Raw genomic sequence first — 24569 nt, 5'->3', positions numbered from 1 at the left:
CCACACAATCTGCTTTGGTGCATCTTGGCAGTTCAGAAAGGCAAGAGTTTTTGGACACAGCCTTCCAACAGCCACTCAGTTCAAAGAACAGAAAGCTTGCTTTCTTAGACAAGTCCTCAGAACTCCTGAACTTGCTAGGTCCTGGCACCACTACACCAGAATTTCCCCTAGATCCAGTGTATGTATGCTGCCAAATTCTGTCCACAAAATCTAGAAATTATGTCATCCTCGTAGAAATAAAAATTGCTTTCTATGAATCAACGGGGAAAAAAACCCCCAAAAAAACCCCAAAAAACAAACAAAAAAAATCCACCCCAAAAACGCCCAACAAAAAACCCAAACCTAGAGCAACCGCGAGCCCCGGGATGCCACCAGCTCCGAACAGAACGGTACGAAGGGTCTTTCGCCGCGTTCACGTCCCGGGGCCAGCGGCGCTTTGCTGGGCAGCTCTGCCACCAGAAAGGGCGCGCGTGTGCGTGGGGGGGCGGGGGGAGTGTTTTGCCTCACGGAGTCAGGGAGGCGAAACTTTTTCTTAATTTTTTTTTTTTTTTTTTTTTTTTTTTTTTTTTTTTTTTTGTGAATGGAAGCGGTTGCCTTGCCACCCTGGGGGGGCGCAGGGGACACGGCGTGCCCGCGGCAAGATCCCGGGATAGCGGCGGCCACCCCAGCGCCGACTTCCGAGGCGCTCCCCGGGCGGCGGCGAGGGTCGGGCGGCGGCGGCGGTCGCCCCCCGCGGGGCAGGGACAGGGACAGGGACAGGGACAGGGACAGGGACAGGGGCCGGGGCCGGGGCCGGGGCGGGCGGGCGGCGATCCGGCGATCCGGCGGGGGGCGCGGGGAGCCAATGGGCGGCGGGGATCCGCCGGCGCGGCTCGGGGGCCCCTGGAGGAGGAGGAGAGGAAAAACCACGGGATTGAGCTCTGTCAGTGGCGCTCGCGGCTTCCAAGGGGGAAGTGCCGGGGAATAATTAATGTTTTTATTAAATTTGGAGGGAATTTTTTGCAGCCGATCGCCGCGCGTGGCCTTCAGGTGGGTCTTCCCCCGCAACTTTGCCCGCCGCCCCGCAGGACGGCGCGGCGGCGGTGGGGCTGCGGGAGCGATCCTGCGGGAGAAGGTGGCTGGTTCGCGGGGCGGGGGGGCCGTGTGTGTGTGTGTGTGTGTGTGTGTGTGTGTTTGTGAGGGAGCGGTGAGTGCGTGGCCGCCCGGCGCCGCCGCCGCGAGGTGCGCGGCCAGCCCCGCGTTCGCCATTACGAGTTGAGCACACGCTTGCGAGCGCCGGGGCTGCCGCCGGCGCGGATGGCCCGCGGGCGCGGCGCACTGTAAATAAAGCCCTGCCTCTCGCCCCGCTGCCTGCCGCCGCCGCCGCGGAGTGCTTTTGCTCCGCGTTTTGCTGGCAGGAGCGTGTAACCCAGGTGAAGGCAGAGAAGGGAGGGTTGTTTTTATGAATGGGACTCTTTGAGGTTAATTAGGTATGCAAATGCAAGCAGTTCATTCATGCTGCTTTTTTTTTTTTTTTTTTTTTTTCTTTTTTTTTTTTTTTTTAAATCTAAAAGCCATCTTGTATTCCCCTCTAGGCTGATTGGAGTCCAGATCCCGAGGAAATCTCCAGATCAAATGCCCAGTAAATAAAAACACTGAGCTAAGACTCGTGGAAGAGCTGCAGAATGGATGGATTTTATGACCAGCAAGTGCCTTACATGGTCACCAATGTGAGTGATCAGTTCAAAGTTGGTGTTTATAAACTTGACTCCGAGTTATTTCTGTGGGGGAGTTTTACAGACACAGTCTCTGCTTTGTTACGGCTGTAGGGGCAACTCTTCATCTGGGAGCTTTGCTTGCAAGATGAGCCTATCTTCTTAGTTATTGCAATAAAGCATCGTGTTCTTTTAAAGACAGTTTTGGGATGATTAAAAAATCATGCACATGATTAGCGGATGAGGGAGGCGAGAGCAGCAGCAGCTGCATTCAAAGTTTCTGGCTGCGTTTGCCTGCAACGTTCAAAAGAATGAAGTTGAGGCAAACATTAACCTTTTTTTTTCTCTCTGTTTTTTTTGGTTTTTTTTTTTTTTCTTTCAGGACTTTGCAAACAATTTTATAAGTGACACAGGGAAACAAAGCAATCTATTATAATTTCATATCTGGGTTCTCCTGCATAGCTTATGCTATGGGGATTTAATGGGCTATTGTGTAGGTTTGTATACTTTAGATGCTAAAAATACGATTGGTATTGTGTTGCTGCTTGAGCACGTTATATATGTATTGTACAAATAGATGTCTACATAGATAGACAGAAATGTGTTGCATTTAGACACAGGAATCTTTTGGAGGATGTTAGGTGCTCAGCAGAATCTTTTGTTAGAAATTGGAGGCTTGCAAGAAGTCCCTGATTGAAAATGTAAAGAATTTGTGCCAACTTTGCATATTCCTGATTAAATAAAAAAAAAGCCCCCAAACAAACCAAATCTCAGACCTCAGGTTTCTAAAGTAACTGATCTTTCCTGTTTATAGAATCCGCGTGGGAGAAACTGTAATGAGAGACCGACAAATGTCAGGAAAAGAAAATTCATTAACAGAGACCTGGCTCATGATTCAGAAGGTGAGGGTTTGTTGTTCCCCCCCCCCCTGCCCCCGCCACTTTCTCCTTTCTTGCTAATGCAGAGAGGCTTTTTGAGGGCTCTTTATTTATTTATTTATGTTGGAGATAAATGTATCTAGATCAATCTGAATAAACAAGACAAGAAAACTGCATTTACTAATGCAAAACAAACTGGCAAAGGCAATAAATTTATAAAGTTGAAAGTCCTTCCTTGACTTACCTTGTTGCATTTTGTGCACATGTGGTGCAAGGATGTCACGCACTGAAGGCCAAGCCCTTGCAGTGTCTGACACAAGTCATGGCACCTGGCTTTTTCACCATCAGGCCTCTTCAGATTTAGGGCATTCTTCATTTCTCCCATTTTTAATGTCCTTTTCCCTGGTATGTCTTCACTGATGGTAGCAGGAGTGAGGGAATGTGGGTGTGGAGATTTGATTTTCACCAGCTTTACTGGATAGTTAGGCTTCTGGTGCCTGCTGGCCTGTTTCTCTTGTTGTAAAACACTAGCAGAGTTAAAAATCCAGGGAATTTTGATTAAGGGAGCCTAGAGTGGAGAAAGTTTTGGGAGGCCAAGTAACTTTGTCCCATCGGTGGCCACTCAGGATTCTAGCTTGAGAACTGTAGGCTGGTAATAGCTGTTAACACTTCTTTAGGTTACAATGTCTGTATTATGCTATGCCTGCAGCCCGAAAGTACATAAGACGTACAGGAAGATATGTAGAGGCCTATAGCTTACCCCTATGTAAATCTCATCAGAGTAAGAACACACTGACACAGTTTTCAAAGCCCACACTTGCCTGAAAAAGTAGATTGAAAAGAAAGCAACTTTCTGATTTTCAGTTAAATCATTTCCCAGTGTGCATGAGGGGTATCAGTCCACAGGATAAATGAATAGCCTCTGTCATTTAAATATATGTGAATAGTTATCTGTCAGCATTCATAAAAGGGGAAGTCTCTCTCAAAATGCAGTAAATTAAAAATAAAACTGTTTGTTAGTTCAAATATCCTACTTAGTCTTAGCAAACAGAATTTTCATAACTGAGTATATGAGGCTGGCAAGTAAGCTGAATGCTGCTCTGGTTTACACCCATTGTAAGTAACTGATTTCAGTGAATTGCAAAAGATAAGCTGCTGGAAAATTCATCCCATGAAGAAGATGGTTTTAGCTTTAAAGAAGTACAGTGAGCATAGAGGAAATAGTGGTGGTTCTCATGTCATACGACGTAAAACATAAGGGGAAGTACAAAAGATTTCCCATTTCTCTTTGCTATTGCAGCATCTCAGATCATGACTTCAGAATTTTTATATGATAGTTATGACCCTACTATTAAAAATACTCAGTTATTGCTCAGGCAGAACTGTGGAAGTCCAAGCAAGCTTTATCTGGGGCAGATATTACAGGAGGAGGCCTGAATTGTATAAGAAGAAATAGTTCACCTGTAAGAAATATTATGATTTTTAACTTTCCTATTTGTTGCTGAATGAGCCTTTTATACTACAGAGCTCTGTTAAGATTCTGGTTATTATTTCAAGAGCTGAAAATACAGTAAGTGCTTGGGCTTTTATTAATAGGTGTAGAAAAATCAGTCACTGATGCCTCAGAATGCCTATTTTTTTCTGTACATTTGGCTGCCAAAACAGAATTAATGGATATTGTTATTAAGGAAAAATATATTTTTGAATGTATTTTAATCTTGTGAAGAGATTAGAGGTGTGAGTCTTTTACGCATGTCTTTATCTTTTTGCAGAACTCTTTCAAGATCTGAGCCAATTACAGGAGACATGGCTTGCAGAAGGTAAGTGAAAAAACTGCTTGTAAAATAGGAAAAACAACTCTGGAGGGGAAAAAAAAAGTCCTGAACTTGCTGTCTTAGTGTTCAGCCCAATTAATTGAGCTCTAAAAGAGCCACCTCATGTGTCATGCATACATTAGAGCCTCTGATGAGTTTGTCTTTGGGGACTCTGGGGCTGCTCTACCCAGTGTCATCACAAATTACCAGGAGAAATTGCTTCCAGCTCACAATCACATCTGCTTTTGGCAAGAACTAATGCACCAAGACTTCAAGTTCTAAGCCTCTGTTCAGATTTTAATTGCAATTGATCAGGTTTATATTATTGTACCTCGAGAGACTACATACAGCCAGAACTGGGCTTGCTGTTTCCTTTTCAGCAGCACATATAATTATTTGGTGTTCTGGTGGAGTACTTTTCTGATGGCAGAAATTAGTTTCTCTGGGTTCATCGGGACGGGATGCTTCAAGATTTAAGTGCAAGTGTCTTCTTTCCACCTTGTTCACAGCACAGAACATTAGGTGTGTATGAAATACTTAACCAGTACTTTTTCTTTCTTTTCTTTTTTTTTTTTCCTTTTTTTTTTTTTTTCCAGAAACCTTTAAATATTTTGCATGTTATTTTTGTCTTTGTATTTGTAGTCGTGAGATTCTGTGCCGGGTGATTAGAAAACTAACATCGGTCTGTTTTAGACATGCATGTTCTTTTAAGTATTTCAAATAATCTTGCAGAGCACATTCTAGTGAAGAGACAAGGGTTAAGAACAATAATGTACAAGTCTGAATTTTGAGTAGTTGTTGAGAGATTCATTTAACAGTAACAAAAATGTGCTGCTGCATTAGGAGAACTTTAACAAGTTGCAAGGTACCTTTTTTGTCTATTTGTTTTCAGCAACATTTTGTGATTTTTTTTCCCTTTGATATTTGCAGTACTGTTTATTTGAAGCAAAAGGATTTTTGTGCATTATCTGTTCTTAATATTTCTGGTCAATTTTTTATGTAAACTTCTGCATCTGAAATAGACATAAATTTGATGCAAGTTAAAATAATCTCTCCAGATTCATCCTGATTTAAATGAATGTGAGTATTCACATAAGTTTAATTTTTTTCCTGTACAGGACTATGCACAGCTGTTAAGAGAAGAGATGTTCTGGTTGTGTTTTTTTTTTTTTTTTTGGTTTGTTTGTGTGTTTTTTTTTGTGGTTTTTTTTTTTTTTTTTTTTTTTTTTTTTTGTGTTTTGTTTTGTTTTGTTTTGTTTTTTCTTTTTTTTCTTTTTTTTTTTTTTTTTTTTGTGTGTGTTTGTGTGGGGGTTATTGGAGATTTTTTGTTGTTTTGTTCTTGTTTGAAAGGAGGGATGATGTTGGGGTGAAATGCTTTTGCTGTTGGTGTTCATAGAAAGGGAAATACTGCTGATGACTACTTGCTTATGCCCTGATTCTGTTTTAACAGCTTCTTTAATAGTTTCTTTACCTATAAGTAAGTTGTGAGGTATTGTTTATTTTGATGACATTTTTATTCTGCTAATATTAGTTTTAGTAAGGGATTATTCTGTGTGTAATCAAAACCCCCTCCTGAAATTAATGGAACAGAGGATATATTTTTATGAACTAATGGAATTCTTCCTTAATAATTGAAAACAGGATGTCCTGTACTAAGATCATTTTTGTAGTATAATGGTCAGATGTAACTGTAGCTGTCTCCCTGTGGTAATTTTCTTAAGGAACTCTTTGCATTGTGAAATTTCATTCATGTTAGCAAATCAGAAGCATGTAAAAATGCTACTCAAAAGATACTATGTTTTAATGTAGAGGTTAACTTTCAGTTTGATTTTTTTCACTGACATGAATGGTTTTGTTTCTGAAAAATGATTAAATTTCTTTGATCTTAAGTCAGAAAAAACACAGACAGATTTATAATGCATGTGCAGGTAATAACAGAACTTTGAAAAATAATGCAGAATTTAAAACTAATTTGATCATTTGCATAGGTACATTAAATGAATGTAATGGCAATTTTTATTCTGAAGGCACTGCTTATTTTAGACTAGAATCACTCATTTGAGAGCCCCTTTACCTCTTTTTCAGAATGTATTTCACTGAATAAATTTAGATGTGTTTTGAGAGAGAAGGTGTCTAGTCCCATGTCAGTTAGGTTGAATAACCGTCTAAATGTAGATAAAATAATCTGGGAAATAGTTAAAAATGAAAAGAAAAGTTACTTTTTTACCTAGCAGAAAGTAATAAAGCTAAATAATGCAATTTGTCCACAGTATATTAAAACTAAGTATTACAGGCTTTTCAGTGTTCTAGAAATACTTTAAGAAATCTCTGTTTTGGGCCATGCCATGGTTTGAGTTGTTTCATGAAAAACAAACTTAGCACAGTTTTTCTTAAGGCAAAACTAAAAGTGAAATAAAAAGTTAAGATGACCACATCAAATATTGAGCTATTAGCTTGATCCCAAAGTTTTAGGAAAAAAATCTCCCACCTTTTACAACTTCTCTTAGTCTTTATAATATGGTAGTGTTTGAGGACATTGTAGCTCTGCTCAAATGTCTATATGGATGAACGTAGCCAGGAAACAGATTTTGAAATCAGACTTGTTTACCCATTTCTAGATGTGTCCATTTATGTTCTTCTGGACCTTCCTAGGCTAGAATGCTGCCAATTTGGCAGCATCAATGCTGTTTACATATTTCTTTTCATAATGCTCTGGAGCCAGGGAAATGACCATGAAATTTTAAAACATCTTGACCCTTTTTAAGAAAAGCAGTGGCAGCTGACCAGGTTTCTCCCACTAGTTCAGATCCTCACTGGGGAGTAACCAGGTCAAAAATCTACCTAATAGTTAGGAGAAGAAAATAAGTTGCATTTTATTACACACAAAAATAATGGATTTTTTGTGGATTTTTCTTTGTTTTGCTTTCCCTGAAGCTGTCCTTACTGCATCACATACTTTAGCCTGAAGATTTTTACAGTTAGTTGTCACCTGTGACAAGTTGGTGGTAAACAAGTAAACAGAAAAGAAGTGTATTCTTTTCCTCTTGGAAATGGTGGGAGGTTCACTTGTATTAAAGTATTAATCCAAATGTAAACAATTCAGTAACCTGTTTAATATTTTATTACTACATAATTAACAGGCTGAATACTACTTACAGAGAGCTCACAAATGTATTCCACTAGCTGCATAGTAGATTTTTATGGAAATGAATTTTGCTTCTTACTCTGTGTGGTATTATATATGTAAGAAAGACTCTAAATTATTTTGATGTAAAACTTAATCTGAGTAAGGTTGCCCCTGTGTCAATTGTTATGCAAGAAAGAAGATAGAGTATAAGTTTTCTCATGCTAGAAATTGAAAATGGAAAGCCTTTAGTAATTTTTTCATTGTTCAACCTTGAAATAGTTAAAGTTGTCTATTGTTAGCAAGACAAATATTATTTGCATGTTGTCTTTTATTTTGTATTTAAATAGCTCAGTGGCAACATTTTGACATGATAAGACTATAAAATAACTTCATTGATTCCATGTATTTGGAATCAGATTGGTTCTGTCAGGTGGCAATTGTTCGGTAACTTGAGAAAAGCGGTTAAAATATTAATCTAGTGTTATCTTGTCATGGTAGCTCTTCCTACCTATTGTGGAACAAAATGAAGAGAGAACAAATTGTTAGTGAGTGAATGTCTCCTTTCTATGGTAAAAGCATTTGGTTTTGGGAAATACTAGATTAACAAAAACCTCAGATTTTTAAAAATACCATTTAGATACTAATTTCTCCTACAGCTTGTTCAAGATACATAAGAGGCATCCCAAGTGAAGACAAATAATAAATTTATGCACTAATTCTGCCTCTTAGAGCAACAGATAATACACTTCTCAGATGGTAATATGCTAAAAATAAAATATCATGTTCTTTCTGTGATTTGAAAAACATACAAAAAGATTACGTAAACAGTAAATGATTTGAAATAACAGCTACAGGTAACGGGTTCATGCCTCTGGTGCAACTCAGCTAAATTGAGTGGATGGTTTCTTCAGGCTACTGAAGCCACTTCTTAGTATCTGAATGTAAGTAATTTCTCATAAGTAATTATTGGCCAACTTTGGAATGAACTTGAGGAAGTAAGTTTCTTCCCTGTCTTCTCCTAGTGTGAAGGTCCCACCAGTGTTGCAGTGATGCCTAAGCGAGTGTTGACTTGTAGTTTATTTCTTGAATGAGGAGGTGTGGAAGGAATAGTTTCTGGGTCTTGAAGGATTGCTTTTAATTAAAGAGAGCACTGGATCTTCGAATATTAGTCTAGTTAGAGTGGCTTTGTTTAATCTGGCTAACTAGCTTTTTTCTGCCAAAAAGTTGTAAAATTTAGCCAGTGTAGGGCAGATGGTATGTAGTCACATTCAAGAACTATCCACATTTTTATAGGAGCAATGAGAGTCAAGAAATAGTGATTTAATACTTTCATGACTGAAATCTGCCTGACAGGAACAAACACTCTTAAAAGCAGTGAAAACACTTTCAGTTTGTAGTGCAGAGAATTTTGAGAATTTTTTTTTGTGGATCTGATAGATTTGATTTTTTAATACTCACAGCTCATGATCATAAATATCTGCACAAAAAAAATAACAGTTGCATTAGGCAAAATGGGAGTAACGGTAAGGGGATGTTATAAAAAAATCAAAAAGAAATAAACCCACCAAAAACCTACTAGTCTGAAAGCCTTTGTAGTAATAAACTTTTTCATGTTTTCTTTTCCTTTCCTTTTCTAAAAAAGTACATAATTTTACTCAAAATCCTAGTTTTCAAAAGCATAGAGGGGTTTGCCAACCGTGAGGCAATGTAGCAAAATGTTAAATGTGAATACTCCTTTTAAGCTAACCTTTTTCCTCATTTTAGTATAGCAGCAAATGAAGAACAGATTCTACAAACCCATCTTCATATTCCTAGGGATTATTCACATAAGAAAGAATTTTGAGATCTGGAGCTAGTTTTGATGTACATTTAAGTTTATTAGTCAGAGCATCTCACGTTATGTAAAAAGGGTTTGAGGTTGTTTTGACAGCAAATCCAGTGCTTATGGGAAATAATATTTTTTACCATCTTGAAATTTATCACTGTTTTGCCTTCCCAATGCTTCTTTGTCAGAAACAGTTGTTCCCGTGGAAATAGAAGAGCTACCAACCAACAACCCCCCACCCCAGCTCTTGCAGGAATACTTACAATTTAGCCAATCTTTCAGATATTCAGAAGTGACAATGAATCAAAGAAAACTCAATAGATCCATTACTGTTGAGGCCTGAAGTCTTATTTTAGCTAAGGCCAAAATACTGCTGCTCATATAGAATTTCCTGTCAATTTCAATTTCTTTTGCCACTTTGAATAAATGATGGATATTTCAAAACTAATTGCTCTTAGCTCTAAAAGTGAAGCATGAGGTCAGAGCACACAGTACCGCAGGAAGTGCTCTGCTACCCAAAATAAAGTTTTAAGTGAAGCATTTTCAGCTTCTTGTTTTTCTGGGCAGTTTCCAGGGTTTGTTTTTTTTTTTTTTTTTAACAGGAACACCTTTCTCTGGAGTGCAGCTGAGCTTTTGGAAGCAGTTTGTGAGTGGGAGAAGGAAGAGTTAAGTTTAAGCCCTTTATAGTTTGCTTAACTTTTCATTTATTAAATAACGTTCCTCAGCAGGTCTGTGCTGCATCTTGAGACAAAGCAGTGAAATCACTGTGTTTATGCCTAAAGTTCAAGTTTACTTTGCTGTAGCTTTCTGGAAGGGTGTGACATGAAAAGCTTGTGGTTGGGGCCACATGGTTCATGCTGGACTGTGTTTTTGTGAATGGAGGCAGAACTCCAGTTCTGACTGCTTGTCTTGAGGAATTGCTTCGGAGATCAGCTGTCTCATTCACTGGCAGAAAGAATGACTCATACATCTTCTGCCTTGTTTGGCTCCAGGTCATTGTTACAGTGGATAGAGCTGGTTTTAATTAAATATTAACTCCTTTTGTCCTGGATGCTTGTTAATGGGGACTTTTTGTTTACTTGCAATGAAAGCAGGCTAACAGGCCCGAGTTCTAAACCTTTTTTTTTCTTCCAAATTGCTTTCCCTTTGCAAAATGAGCTGTCAGTTCAGCCTTTCAAAGAGTGTTTAAAACTCTAAAAACTACAAACAAATATTAAGTATTTCTGTGCTGTGAATGTATGCATAGCTCAGTAGGTAGTGAAATTGTAAAACCTAAACTGATAACATCTCAGGATCATCATTAACTTTTCTGCATGCTTTTCAAATCCTCTTGAGACATTATAGCTGCAGTCAGAATTAAAAAAAAAAAAACTTTTGGTAACATTCTAGGCTGAGTTGGATAGTTTATGCTGCAGATGTTGTCTGCTTCATGAGTCTGAGTCTTGATGGCTGTGAATATAGAATGAAATAATGTAGCTGCTTCTGCTATAAGCAGTAAAAGCCACGTGCTTAATATCCTTAAAAACCTTTTATTAGTCTTTTGGAATATACTTGCCTTCTGAAACCCCTATAATTAAGTAGCACAAGGAAATGTTCTCATTCAGACGGGTGATCATTTCAGATATCTTTTTTCAATTTTCCTCTGAATGGCAAAGTAAAAAAAAAAAAAGTTTTGGTGATTTATGCATTGTGTCTTGTGTATGTTAACAGAAGCTTTTATGGCAGCTTTGCTAAGTTGCAGTATTTGTGAATAAAAGAGCGAATTAATGACCTATGTATATAAATGTGTAGACCGTTGTGACACTGCAAGTTACATTTTCCTTTCAGATAGTCATGTCAAAGTGTCTTTACCTGCCTATTTAATTTACTGCAAAATCTACCTGTAATTATCCAAAATCCTGGTATAAAAACTCTCTTCTGCTTGAGCAATGGGAGGATGTATCCCAATGATACAGCATCTTACAGCGAGGTGCTGGTGGAAGGAATCTCTCTATGACAATGAGTGTTTGCATTTCAGCAGTATGGTCGTGTGCAAGTTTCAGTTCTGCTTGTTTAAGAATAATATCAGATTAAGGGAAGAAATAATTTCTGATTCCTACCAGTTAGCAGATCCTTTTGATTTCTCTGTATAGGCTTGTGGGCTCATTTCTAAGGTACTGATGCTGCTAAATTTACATTTCAGTTGGAAATGCATGTTCCTGGTTTGAATGTTTTGGATGCTGTTATTTGTTTTGTTTATATTTGGCAGAGTTTTAAACACTTCTTAACTTGCTGTGTTCCTTTCTCTACAGAGGCTTTTAAGGCTATGTTAATATTGCATTTAAAGTAAATTTTGACAACACAGTCTCCACCTGTTTCTAGAGTACTGTTAAAGTGATGTGCTCCGTCTCTATTAAATATGCCTTCATAAATTTTGGGAATCTATGAATGAAGTACATTATTCTTGTTTAGTCCATAAACAAGAGTAAATCAGGGGTAATGGCAGTAATGTAGTGGTTTCCATGACAGTTCAACCCAATATATATATTTTTTTTTCTTACTCTATGGCTGGGGGAAAAAAAAAAAGAACCTTACTTACTGATACATACATAAATCTCTACAACAGATTTTTTTTTTTTTTTTTCTGGACGAAGTCAAATTAAATTGATAAAACCAGAATGAAGTACTGGTGAAGCTGTCCAGTGCACAGAGGATGCTATCTGGAAAGTTATATGAGATTTCTACCCTGTTTCGCAACCACTAAATGTAGCCTCTTTATTTAAACAGAACGGGTTTTGCTTTCTTTGAGGCTTTTAAAGATATCCTAGATCCACAAATTTATATATATCTCTACATATACATGTATATATAAAATGCAGGTGCATGTTAAAAAAATTAATTCTGCTAGCCTCCTCGCTGCATTTGAAAATGATAGCTGGCTTAAGAAAAATGTGTGGGATGTATCTTCTGTAAACAAGAAGTTACTTGATTCAGTTACTTTAACTCTGAATGTACTCGCAGACACTTCAAAAGTAAGTGGAAATATAAGAAATCTTAGGAACTGATTTTTAAGTAGAAGACCTTGATTTCATAATCAGATTTTTCTGTGACAGTCAAATAGTTGGCATTTTTGTAAAGAAAATGCCAAATGTTCATGTGTAGTCAATTGCATGAAATGTCAGAAATTGCGGAGCATTAGTGTTTAGGCTCATCCTGTCCCTGAGTTCGTTCTCCATAAAATTTTGTGGTTTCTCTGGAAGAAAGAGAAATTGAATGCATCGAAATAGTGGAAATATTTGGGTTGGTACTGTTTTATAAAGCTTCAAACTTCGAGGAATAAATATGTCCTCAGAGATACTGGTTTATTCTAAAAGGATGGGTTATTCTTGGGTTTGATTTTGTTTGTTTGTTTTTAATTAGAAACCCAAACAACAAAGCAACAGTAGCTATGCTTTTTTTTTTTTTTTTTTTTCAAAGTAAGGCTAATTACACTTAGTGTATTTATCTTACTCACACTTCTTTTCAAATCTGTATTTGCACATTTCCAAGGTCATTTGTTTTTAAGGGGTATTCGCTGCAATAAACACAGTAGGATTTTAAATTTATTTTAAAACACAGAGCAAAGAATTTTTCGGTATTATGAGCCTGATTCTGAACTCTTTACCCAGGAAAAAAACCCTTCCAGTTAAGTCATTAGAAATATTTCCTGAGTAAAGGAGTGGAGATCTGGTCCATGAAGAGCACTGTAGTGCACATTCAAAATAATTGTGAGTAATTTAACATAAATATATCTTTTTACTTCAAGCAAATTATATTAAAACTACTAGAAATTGCACATACATAATAGGGAATCTGCACTTCCTGTGCTAGAAAGTGTTCCAAAGGGCATTAAAGTTACATTTTATCATTTAACGTATTTGAGAACATTTGATAGTTACAGTTTCGATAAGTGATTATATAAGTAGCATTTACCTTTCAAATCTTTTTGGGTAACCAGATCACGGCAGATGTTAACTTTTAATTAAGATCATATGAATTATTTGCTTGTCTTTGGCCAAGAACTGCGGGAAGTATTTTTAGACGATAATTTTATGCAGCTTTGCTGTGGCGATTCTAGGTAGTGTGTACGTTGAGGAAATGATGACAAAGTTTAGAGAAGATAAGCTGGATCTCTCTTGTGATGTACCAGAATCAGTCATGCTCCGAGGATGCCGTTGCTCTGTGTGATGTTCTGCAGTTATTTAAATGTATTCATCTATAATAAACATTTAGTGGTATTTCAGCTTAAATGGTTTAAATGAGTTTACCACGCAGTTTGAGAGATGGCTAATGTCTTAGATATACAACAAAAAGGAAATGTGGTACCAGAGGAGCAAAATTATCTATCAGCAGACCGTGAAATGTTTGTATTTAATAGCTCAGGTTTGTGATGGAAGTTTCCTAAAAGCAAAGACGATCTTATAAAAGGCAAATGGATGTTAATCAGGATTTTTTGCTTTAAGTAAATCTTTTTCGATGTCTGAAATGCTGTCATTGAACCAGTAATTCTATGGTCTGGTAAAATCATTCTTTTTGAATATTTAAAACAATAACAGAAAATCCCTGCTGTGTTGGCTGACTGCCATGAATTGGAATCACTTTTAAGTAAGCCGAAGGTGTGGTAGTTTAAGGTTAAAGAAGCATTAGTGTTAATCAGTGGCATTTGGTTTTATGGGGACTTTATGTGCAGATATTTTGAAAATGAGCACTACTGAGTTTTACCAGTAGCATGGTAGGTCCAGACCCTGGTACAGGGAGTGAGGAAGGGCCAGTGAGCCCCCACATCCTCCCAATTCCCATTGCTCTGTGCTGGGGCTTCTGTGGACTCACGCTGCACCACACAGCTTCACCCCTGGGTTTATCCGATATTAAAATGATGTGCTTGCCTCATTTTCATACTACTCAACAATGAAGAAACAAAAAAAATCATCATTTTAAATTTGACTGTGCTTTAAATTAGGTGCAAGAGTCTTTATTTATGGTTTAATGGCTTCTTTTAATTCTTGTTTCTTGTTCTTTGTTTTATTTTTGTTTCCCTTTCTTCAGCTCAGGTACCTGACAATGATGAGCAGTTTGTGCCAGACTATCAGGCTGAAAGTTGTAAGTATATTACAAATCATCACTTTCTTTAAATATATGTATTTGTATATCTGTGTCTTCATATTTGCTAATTATTTTGTCATCTGTGGTCATGTGATAGCTCCTTTTGCTGATCGGTGACATCAGTGCGATGAGTAGATAAAGCAAGTGGCATTTTGATGTGCAGCCAAAAGAACTTGTTTGGCTGAAGGTATAACCTTTAGCACAGGGCCCTTTCCTGTCATTTCCACACGCAGCCCGAGGGAAGCATGGAAAAAACTGAGGTTGTGGAGGTGGAAGGAGTTTTCTCTGTAGAGTGAGCAGAGGAGCTTTTTAGCCAATACCGATCAGATACGGTGGGACATAGGATGCATCTTTGCTGAGCAGAAGCCAGGCTGCTCAACATGTTTTGTGTATGAATAAATAAATAAAGTTCTCCACATAATCAATGAAATAGAGCCACAGCTGAAACATTTTTAAGTTGTCTTAGCCTGTGGCATTTTCTTGCTCAAACATTATTTTCCTTTGAGTTAATTGGTGAAAGCAGGAGTTATGTTAAGCTGCGTGCTTTGGATTGTTTTCTACTTATTATACAAGACCCTCAACTTATTTTTATCAGCCTGTACCCCTCAAGTCTTGCCCTTACCTATTAAAATGCTCCTATTCTTTTAAATGCTGGCTCGGTTTTGCTGTACCTGCTGTTCTGTTGTATTGGGGGATTGCAAGGGCAGAGCATGAGAAACATCTGACAAAGTCTCAGACTTCTTGGAGCTTCTTTTTGCAGTTTTCTTCTTCACGGGAGGGTTCTCTCCATCATCAGAGGTCTCTTCTAAACAGTGATTGTAGCAGAGCACATGGTTGCTTTTCCATTTTACCAAATAACTTAAATAGTTTATCCTATTGGAGTGAATTACTGCAGTTCACTAAACCAGATACCTGTTAAACATTGCATTCATGTACTGAAATATTAAGATTAATATTAGAGTGATTAGGAAAAATTGCATTAAAATAGTCTTTAACCCAAAAATCAAATTCACACTTGCTGAATTTTTCCTATAAATATTTTAGATTTTTTTTCTAGTTACTAATAAGCTGTTTTAAGAAGAATTTGTGGGAAGTATTCATAACAGTATTTTGTAAAAAACAAACAAAAAAAAAACCAAACAATTTTTTTAAATCCTTTGGCATTGTTGTTGTGCAGGATAATATCCCTGCACAACAACAATTTAAATTAGTTTTTCTTTCAAAGTTCTTGTACATGTGCAAACCAACAATCATGGTCACTTTTAAAGTTTGAAAATTGCCTTTTATAACTGAAGTTCGGTTGGTTTTTTTTTTAGCTTCTGTCTTCAAAGACTTTTTCTGAAAAAAATTATAATATGAAAGACAAAACAATCTATAAATTGAAAATCAGATATGTTTATATGATCCATACTTTCTTTACATATGGATCTGTGTCCAAATATAGTCATTCATGCATATACCTTTGTGTAAGAGTACAAAGTTCAACTGGGGCTTCTATTAACTCACAATCGTAGTTACACAACAAGTCAATGATTCTTGGAAAATAATTTGTGGACTGTGAATGAAAAGCCCCATTGAAACTGGCCACTGCTTTTGGTGATAAAGAAATTCTCCTAATATGGCTATTTTATTAATGCTGTTGTGCTTCAAAGTTCCTTAGCCACAGCTTACACAGTATTATCAAAGGAACATTTATTTCTTAATTTCAGTTGGTTTCTTTATCTTAAGTAAAGGTCAGGAGAGCTTCCTGGAGAGCTACTCTGGCAAAGGTTATGGAGTTTCAGACGTATACTTGGATATAATGTATGTAGCTGTGGGCTCTGCAAAACATGAATGGAGATCAACATAACCAAAGCCATGGGGAAATTACTGCTGCAGAAGTAGCACAATTGTGACTGTTTTCTCTAGGATCCAAGCCTGCCTTCAAACTCCATTATAATGGCTTGCTCTGTGTAGTCTGTAACTGTGCGGTACTGAGCCTGTTACTGGCAGCAGTCTGGCAGACGGACTTGACTTCTTTTTTAAAAAATCTACCTAAGTTTATTTTATTTTATTTTCATTTTTATTTTTTACATGGGAGAGAATGGACAAGCTTTCATAGATTTAGTGTTTAATTGAGCGAAAAGTGAGGAAGGACAGAAGTGTAAACTGATGGAGGGGAGGTGACAGCCAATTTAGTTCAAAGGCATCTAAACTAAACTGTGCTTTGCTACAGAAATTTCATTTATGGAGCTGCATGTAGATAGGGGTGTGTAAGCGATGTGCAAAGTATGTAAAGAAAACTGAAGTGTTCCAGTGAAACACGTACAATCTGCAGTCCAGTTACAAAACTAATGGCATTTTATTTCTAGCTTCATTGCTTGAGAAAGGGGCTTTAAAGCCGAGACAGATCTGTGCTGTTAAATTGAAAATTGTGATGTTAAATTGAAACATTAAAAGGAGACTTAAGAAGCTTCAGCAACAGTGGCAGTTCTGGAACGATGTGGTTAAAATTTTCTTGCCTAGAAATCACCAGCTTGGAGATTTGAAGAAGCCAGCTCTTGAAGCAAGATGTGGAAGGTAGTGGAGGAACTGATACTGCCAAGATCATGTGCTGTGTCCTAGCACTGAGCAGGATTCAATGCCCCTTAAAGTGCTGTGGCTTTTGCATTTATTTTCTGTAATAATGATTTTAACTAGTGAAACTGCACTGGTATTAGTAACTAGGGGAAACATTTAGTTTAGATTAGATATACAGTCCACTTTATCCACTCAGGGATTTAACTTCAAAGCTAGCTTGGGACCATGAATATTTCAATTATGAGTTGCTATTAAACTTCAATCAGTTTTTGAAAAGCAAACATAATATGTGTATTTATAGTTAGGTGTGGGCTTTAGATTATTATGAGTGAGATCAACAGCTAGCATAACTTCATGTGGTTTTATTGACGTTATTGGAATTACGCATATTTCTGTTAGCTAAGGATCGAGCGTGTCAAGCTTTAAGCTTCAGTTTACCTGTTTAAAAATAAAATTTACTTTGTTACACCTTATGTCTTCTGGAAAGAGGCCTTTCCTACCATAAAAATCTTAGTAATGCCTACAGCTTCAAACCTTACATTTTTGTCATCAAAGCCCCATCTTCTCTTACCTTTGTATTAAATATTTTTTAGCTTGGCATACCTATCACAAAAAACCTTTTTGTAATTTTGTTTAGCGTGAGTGGAATTTAGAATAGATAACGACTAGCTTGTTAAGCTGAAATTTGAAAAACAACCCAAAGGTTTCTTATACCTTTCTGCTTTCTGTGAATACTGAAATTCTTGAGTTCTAAGAGACAAAAATGTGTATTAATTTTTTGTTGTTTGTTTGTTTGTTTGTTTAAAGTTATACTGGAAAAAATACTGAATTGCATATTAAATAGTGTAATTCCTTACTTTTTCATTTCCATTCTCGCAAGAAATAAAAATTCCACGGGAAGGAGGAATCACTTCTACAGGCTTTTACTCAAAAATTCTGTCTTAGGAAGGTTGATTTTGTCTCTTTTTGAACCTGCTTCTGTAATGCAGTTCACTTGTTTGCTGAACATTCAAGTAACTTCCTAATGACTATTCTTTAACAATAACATGAAAAGTTGTGTAAAGCAAAGATGAAAAAAAAATCTCTTTCCTCTAAAAAGGTGAATGTTATGGGGTGTTTTTTTAATCAACATTCTGTATGTGACACTTTTTCCTGATTTGTATCCAATTCATAAAACCTAACTAAGCTGGTTTTCCCCTCCATATAAAGTCTGTATCCACATTTAGAGAAGGGTGACCTATGTTAACTTCTTCAGATAAGGTTTCCTATTGTTTCAAGTCCATTTTCATATACTGAGGAGGAGCCAGATCCTGAGCTGGTTGTAATCAGTGGCAAGGCTTTCAGATACTGTAGAACAGCAAGGACTTTCCACTCCAGCAGCAAAAATGAATAAAGTGTTCAGTTTGCTCGAAGTCAATAGCTGTTGAGGTGAAGATTACTTGCTCCCATTGTTTGGATGGTTTCTGTGACAGACACAAGAGGAAGTAGGTAGGATTTGCTGATGTTTAAAAGATGTAGTTGGCAAAGAAAACTTGGTATTGTCAACAAAACACTGAATTGTAATGCAACCTTGGTACAGTTGGTTATAAATGGGGATTACTCTGCACCAAACTAAATTGCCTGGTGTCTTAATAGTTAAACCATAATCATGGTTTATTTTGTTTTAATAATATGTATTTGCATGGATCTACTTTTTCAGAGTTTTCTTTTTCTTTTTTTTTTTTTTTCTTTTGCCCTGAAATGTCAGTTATGTATTTAAATATAATGATAAATTCTAGGCTTTGCCTTTTATTTGTTACGAGTTTCTGTTAATGAGGATTTGTCTTGTGCTTCACCTTCTTGATCAGTTTCCTTCCTTCTCATTTATTTTGTTCCTGTATTGTTTCCGAGATCATCACAGCCTTAACTTAACATTGCCAAGGGGTAAATGTTAGTGTTAGACCACATCTGTTGACAGAAAATGGGAAGGGCTGGCTGTAAAAATCTGTGCTTCTCCATGTCTGATTAAACTTTAAGATAGGAAAAATATTTTTTTTAGTAGTGATTTTGTCACTGATCTTTCATGACCTTTATTCTTTCTCTTACCTCTTTTTTTGTTCCTCCAGGTTTAGTAAAGGTGCGCCTTCAATGTAGATGCCAGGAATCTTAAATTATTCAGGGATGTGCTTTTTAGATGCTCTGGCTTCAATCTTTAAAAGCCTGTTAAAGAGAGATTCTTTACATAGGCTTCAGGTAGCTGTATTCTTCTGTCATTTTAACTAATGGTGTAGGATATTCTAAATGCAGTTTAAATGAGGAAAAGCTTTAATATTTATTTATATATTTTTCGGCATACAAAATAATGATTTTTTTGCATTACCAGATAAAAAATTCTTTGGGTTTTTTTTTTTTTTTCCGCTTTCTTCCTGTGATTTAAACTTCAAAAGTGAATTTCAGAATTAGAAGAGCATTTTCTGCTTGCTTTAGTATAGCAAGAGCTGGTGAGAAATTGATAGAGGTTAATTTTCCCTTATTTTGACATATTGTGAAGAAGAAAGCCCACACAATTAAAGTAGAAAACACCAGAATACTAGGAGTTCTGACAGGTCTACTAAAGTCAAAATGGAATTTACTGATATTATTTATTTACTGGAATTGTTTTTTGTTTTGATGCAGAATAGTTTGATTTTGCAGGTTCTAGAAAAGATTTTAGTGGACTAAAAAATGTCATTTTTTTTTTTTAATGTGGTGATTCATTTCTTAGGCAGCTGGTAGTCATGTCTTGGTAGTGCACAATGTTCTAGAAATTACAGTTGGTAGTGTTTTGGTTGTCTGTGTGCGGCAAGTTGCATACACCAGCATCTTTTCAGGTTGGTTTTTTTTTTTATTTTTTTAAAAATTTATTTTACCTTTATTTAGCGTCTGTGTGTCTGGAATAACCTTTTCTTTGAGTGTAGCTCTGCAAGTGTGGTGCTACAGCAGGCAGTCTGACGAATATCCTGCAAGGTGGTGCTACTTATTCCTGGTGCTGAGCTATTTTCTGGTAGGGCTTTCTGTTGCAGCTGTGTTTTCTTTCTTGCCACTTGTCTTGAAACTACTTCCTTCCATAGGTCAGATGTTGTCAAATACAGAGACATTTGCTTACTTCTTTTAGTGCATGCTCGACTGTGATGGATTATTTCTTAAGGGCTGTGAGAGTCCGAGCTCTGTGGTGTGTTCCTGCCTTTAGCTTTGCATGACCTTGGGCATGTTGCTTAACATCTTTGTTTCTGGTTTGAAGTAGGCACAGAAATGCATGTATCACTCTGCTGTGAGGTACACAGCTTTCTTAATGATCACTTATCTGGAGATCTCAAAAGCATTTTACAAAGACAGTCCAGTGCAATTGCTGTTGTAAGAGCTGGAGAGGTCAGACTGAGGAGTCGATGCTGACCACCTTATCTCCCTTCATAGTTGCCTTAGATAGCCTTGCTTCTTTCATTGTATCTCTGAGCACTTGTTTCCTTTGTTTAAACAGGACTGAAACTGTTACCACCTGTTAACTTTGTTTTTCCCTTTCCTTTTTTTTTTTTTTAAATTCACATTCCAAAGAAATTAGGATTTGGTGTCTTTCAGAAAACTCATTTTGTGGCTAATTGATGGGCATTAGCCTGTGCTAATAAGGGTTTTGTTTTTAATCTTTTTTTCTCCATAAGATTTTTGGAAATATTTTAATCTATATTTAAATCTATATTTAAATGCCAGATAGTTGTGCAGATTTAATAATTAATAACTTACTAATCTACCATAATTGCAAGTTCTGATTCTTGAAAAAGTTTTACCATGAGGGAGGGTGTCGATTGTAATGCCTTTAACTTGTGATATTAATAGTGGAACATTTGAGGGCTTGCTTTGATTTTAATAAGCAATTTCTGTTTATTTTATACTAAATTTCCAGCTTTGGAGGTGCAAAGATTTAAGTTTCTCCTGGATTGCAGTAGTGGTAGTGTCTCACAGATTATGTAAATACTGGTGGTGGCAGTAGCACTGTGAAACAAATTAGAAGACCCCATCAGGAACATAGCTTTTGATTTTTAAAACTTCTAAAGCTGAAGCTTTCTTTCAGAGTGCCCAGCAGCCTGTGATGTGAATTTTATTGCTAATGGAATGGTACCTCTGGGCATCTGCAGAGGCAGCAGACACCTTATGCAGACTGGTTTAACTGCACAGGACCCATCTGCACCTGATGGTCTCCAGCAGTGTGGGGCATGGGGGAGCCCAGGCAAGCTGGATAGGGCTCTTTTCGTGGGGGTTTGTGCCCCTGTCTCCTCACTGCTCTTCCAGGGCTGTGTCCCTGCTCAGCCAAGCTGAGTTAGTTTCCTTTCCTTAGAGCCTCATCCTTTTTTGCTGCTTTATTGCAGATTAAAGGCTTGGGTTGCATGTGAAGGTTATCAGCTAATGAATAAACTTCAGTCATCCTGTCCTGTGATAAATCTGTCTCCTAGATCAAAGATGAAGCATGTAGACCTTTTTTCTTTCAAATGGTAATTTCTTAAGGCTGTCAGATCACTTCCTAAGGTCTGTTTACATGAAAACAAAAACATTAAACATATTTTATTCAAAATGTTGAATTCTCAGTTTTGAAAAAACCTTCTATTTCCTCTCTGAGGAGGCCTCCCCTCCTTCCTTTTATGTAGGTCTCATCTGTGGAAATACAAGTGATCATTACATTATAAGTTGTCACAGCAGTATTTTCTTAACACTACTGTTATTTCTGTTTTAAACCAGATAGTTGTTCATTTCATCAGGAGTATGTATATGTATTAGAACATTTTTTCAGTTCCAGTTGTGTTTAAGTGTGCATGAACTTCTTTTAGCTGTATTTCCACACTGAAACCAAGCAAGGCAGACTGAAGGGTTTTTGTGATTCTATTTTGATACTAAACACTTATTCTCCTAAAAGTCCTTTCCATGCAGTGTTTTCGCAAAATGAGTTTTGTATTTCAAGAGCAGTGTAAATACTGATTTGAAAATCTATAATCTCTGGAATGGTGTAAAATAAGGAGGCAGTCTGCAAGCTGAGTTAGTCCACTTCTATATATTACATAGGTTTCTTCATGTAAAATGTATTCGCGGTCTGTATAATTTTTTTAACTTTTTATTTCTGCTTGCTGCCTCAGCAACTGGAGATAGAAATCAGGCTCTCCTACAGAGTGCTGTGAAGTTTTCAAGGGATATAGCAGTTAAAAAAAGGAGGAGAGAGTGAAAGTCCTCAGGACATCAGTTAAGCACTGAGGAGTCTGTGACACATTTGTGTCATGTAGGACAGAGGTAGCCCTCTGTAAGCATGCAGGAAAAACAGCCCTTGTTTCAGGTTCTAAGTCCTTTTGTTTTGGTCCCGTGCATTTCAGTACTAGGAAGTAATTGCAGTGAAGCCATTTATAAGCTGATAAATGTGCATAAATTATTATATTTATTAATTCTTTTGAGTTTTAGAAGTCATCAGTGTTTATTTAGGAATGGTATAAACCTAGTTTAAACTTGTAAATGGAAAACTGATTATTTTATCAAGGCATGAACTTGTCTTTTCCCTGAGAAGGATTTTTTTCTTTTCCTTTCATTTATTCTTTATTCTCTTTGTCTTCAAGACATTACTCTTACCAGTTCCTGGATTCTAGTATGACCTTGATGAGGTGAATGGAGAAGTGAACTGTCTTGGTAAAGGATATCTTTCTTCTTACATATCTATTTCTTCTGTAAGCTGAGGATTATGCATGTTAGAAAAGAGTGAATCATTTAGCAGCTTTATTTCTGGTTGTCTTTTTTCCTGTGGCTGTTTATGAACTTATTCAGCAAATGTGGTTGCCAGTAAGTTAATGTAGTGAAATATTTTCTAGCACTGACATTTACTGCCGAGTCCTGCAGTCACTGAATAGGAAGGTTACTGACTGGCCAGGGCTTTTGTCTTTGAATTTATACATTATGAGTCGTCATCAAGGACATTTGAAAAATGGCATGTGGAAAAACAATTCCCAGTCTTGCTAATTTGATCCTCTTTGCTCAAAGATTGTTTCCTTTCTGCTTATAATGTATACCTAGAAAAGATAAACAGTTTAATTCTTCTTTAATACTCTGTCTTCATGCTGAAACTACATGCAATGTTTCCTTACTAACCATCTGTTAATAAAATTTCTCATGACCAAAGCAATAAGAGAAATAGAGACAACAGGGACTTTTTAAAGTGTTAGTATTCTGTAAAGACAAAAAAATTTCAAGTATTTGGGATTAGAATTTAGGAACGGGATTAATACATGTGTATTAAGTCAGTTTGTGTGTACATATATATATATATGTGCATATATGCATACAGGAAATGACTGTATGCACATATAAAATAATCATAAAACTTTAGGAATGCTTGGCTTCAGAAGACATCAGCAAGTGTATTGGTAATGTACATTCAATTGCAAGTGTCATACACATTAGGAATGCTTTAAGTAGCAGCAGAAGCCTTAAATATCTGTGCTGAAAGCTAGCACCTGGTTGCAGGTGGTCAAACTTCCACTGGCTCCAGAAAGAGCACTTTACTAAGAGTCTTTGAAAATCGGCCTACTTAAATATAGTCTTGACTTTATGTTCCCAGACGTAACCACTTCTGACAATGGCTTCTTTGTTTCCCTGTTGAATCAGTGATAAAAATTGTGAGCTGAGCTTTACTGTTGACTTATTTCAGTGGCCCACACCTTTTCTACTGAAGACTGCAGGTTTTGCAGTAGTTTTTAGCAGTGAGCTAGAGGATTAGATTTTAGCCTTGCTTGAATGATCTGTAAAAGGAAGCTGTTAGAGTTCTTACTGGTGAGCATTTGTGAAAATTGAACATTGAAGCATGGAGGACACATGTATTTACAGTGGTGACAGTCTCTTTCTCCACATGAAGTTCACAAGTATCCCATTAGCTACCCTGAGTTAGTGTATACTTGCTTTATGAATATATACCTCTTAAAGGTGAAATTGAATTAAAAATAATCTCAAAAGGCACTTTTTAGTGCCTATTATTGAGAACTGCTAAAATAGCAATGAATTGTAAATAATCTTTTAAATTAGTTGTTTAATTCATGCTAGAAAGTGCTTGGTGTGGAGTCCATTTCATTATTTATTGTTTTCTCTTGCTTTTGCATATACTTGAGTAACTATCTGACAGGCACGATTATCCTTAAGGATAATCTTTTATTAAGATGCACTTTCATTACGAGGCTATTCCTGTTTTTATAGGGACACATTGGTTACGGATCTCTGAGGGTAGGCTCCTGAGGCTGAGCCACTTCACACTAGAATCAACTTTCTGACACTGGTTGTTTGGATTATGGCAGAACCAGCAATTAAATCCAGTTTCTTTCACAATTTGTCCAGCAGCAAGAACAAGATTAGTGGCCCTCTCGTTTATAGATGGCTGTTAGCTCCTTGCATGAATCCATCAGAAAAAACCAAAAAAGATAATGATTATATTGATGTAACTTGAAACTTTTGTGTAAGCGGGGAGATGAGGCAGAATCAGTTCCTGTTTGTTTTCTGCTAAAGACATCTTTCCTAAAT

The 24569-nt window shown here is 36.9% G+C and overlaps 1 protein-coding gene across 1 annotated transcript in view; it reads left to right on the top strand.

Moving 5' to 3' along the window:
• The first annotated feature begins 840 nt into the window (after positions 1 to 840).
• ETV1 (ETS variant transcription factor 1) overlaps positions 841 to 24569 on the top strand; it is a 66606-nt gene continuing 42877 nt past the window's right edge. The window contains 5 exon segments of the mRNA XM_066318175.1: positions 841 to 1029; positions 1575 to 1709; positions 2509 to 2596; positions 4345 to 4392; positions 14403 to 14456. Of these exon segments, the coding sequence (XP_066174272.1) occupies positions 1665 to 1709; positions 2509 to 2596; positions 4345 to 4392; positions 14403 to 14456 (235 nt within the window). The 5' untranslated portion in view covers positions 841 to 1029; positions 1575 to 1664.

The sequence above is a fragment of the Sylvia atricapilla genome, chromosome 1 (assembly GCF_009819655.1).
Source record: "Sylvia atricapilla isolate bSylAtr1 chromosome 1, bSylAtr1.pri, whole genome shotgun sequence".
Taxonomy (NCBI): domain Eukaryota; kingdom Metazoa; phylum Chordata; class Aves; order Passeriformes; family Sylviidae; genus Sylvia; species Sylvia atricapilla.
The sequence above is the reverse complement of the archived record's forward strand: the minus strand, read 5'-3'. Positions and strand labels throughout refer to the sequence as shown.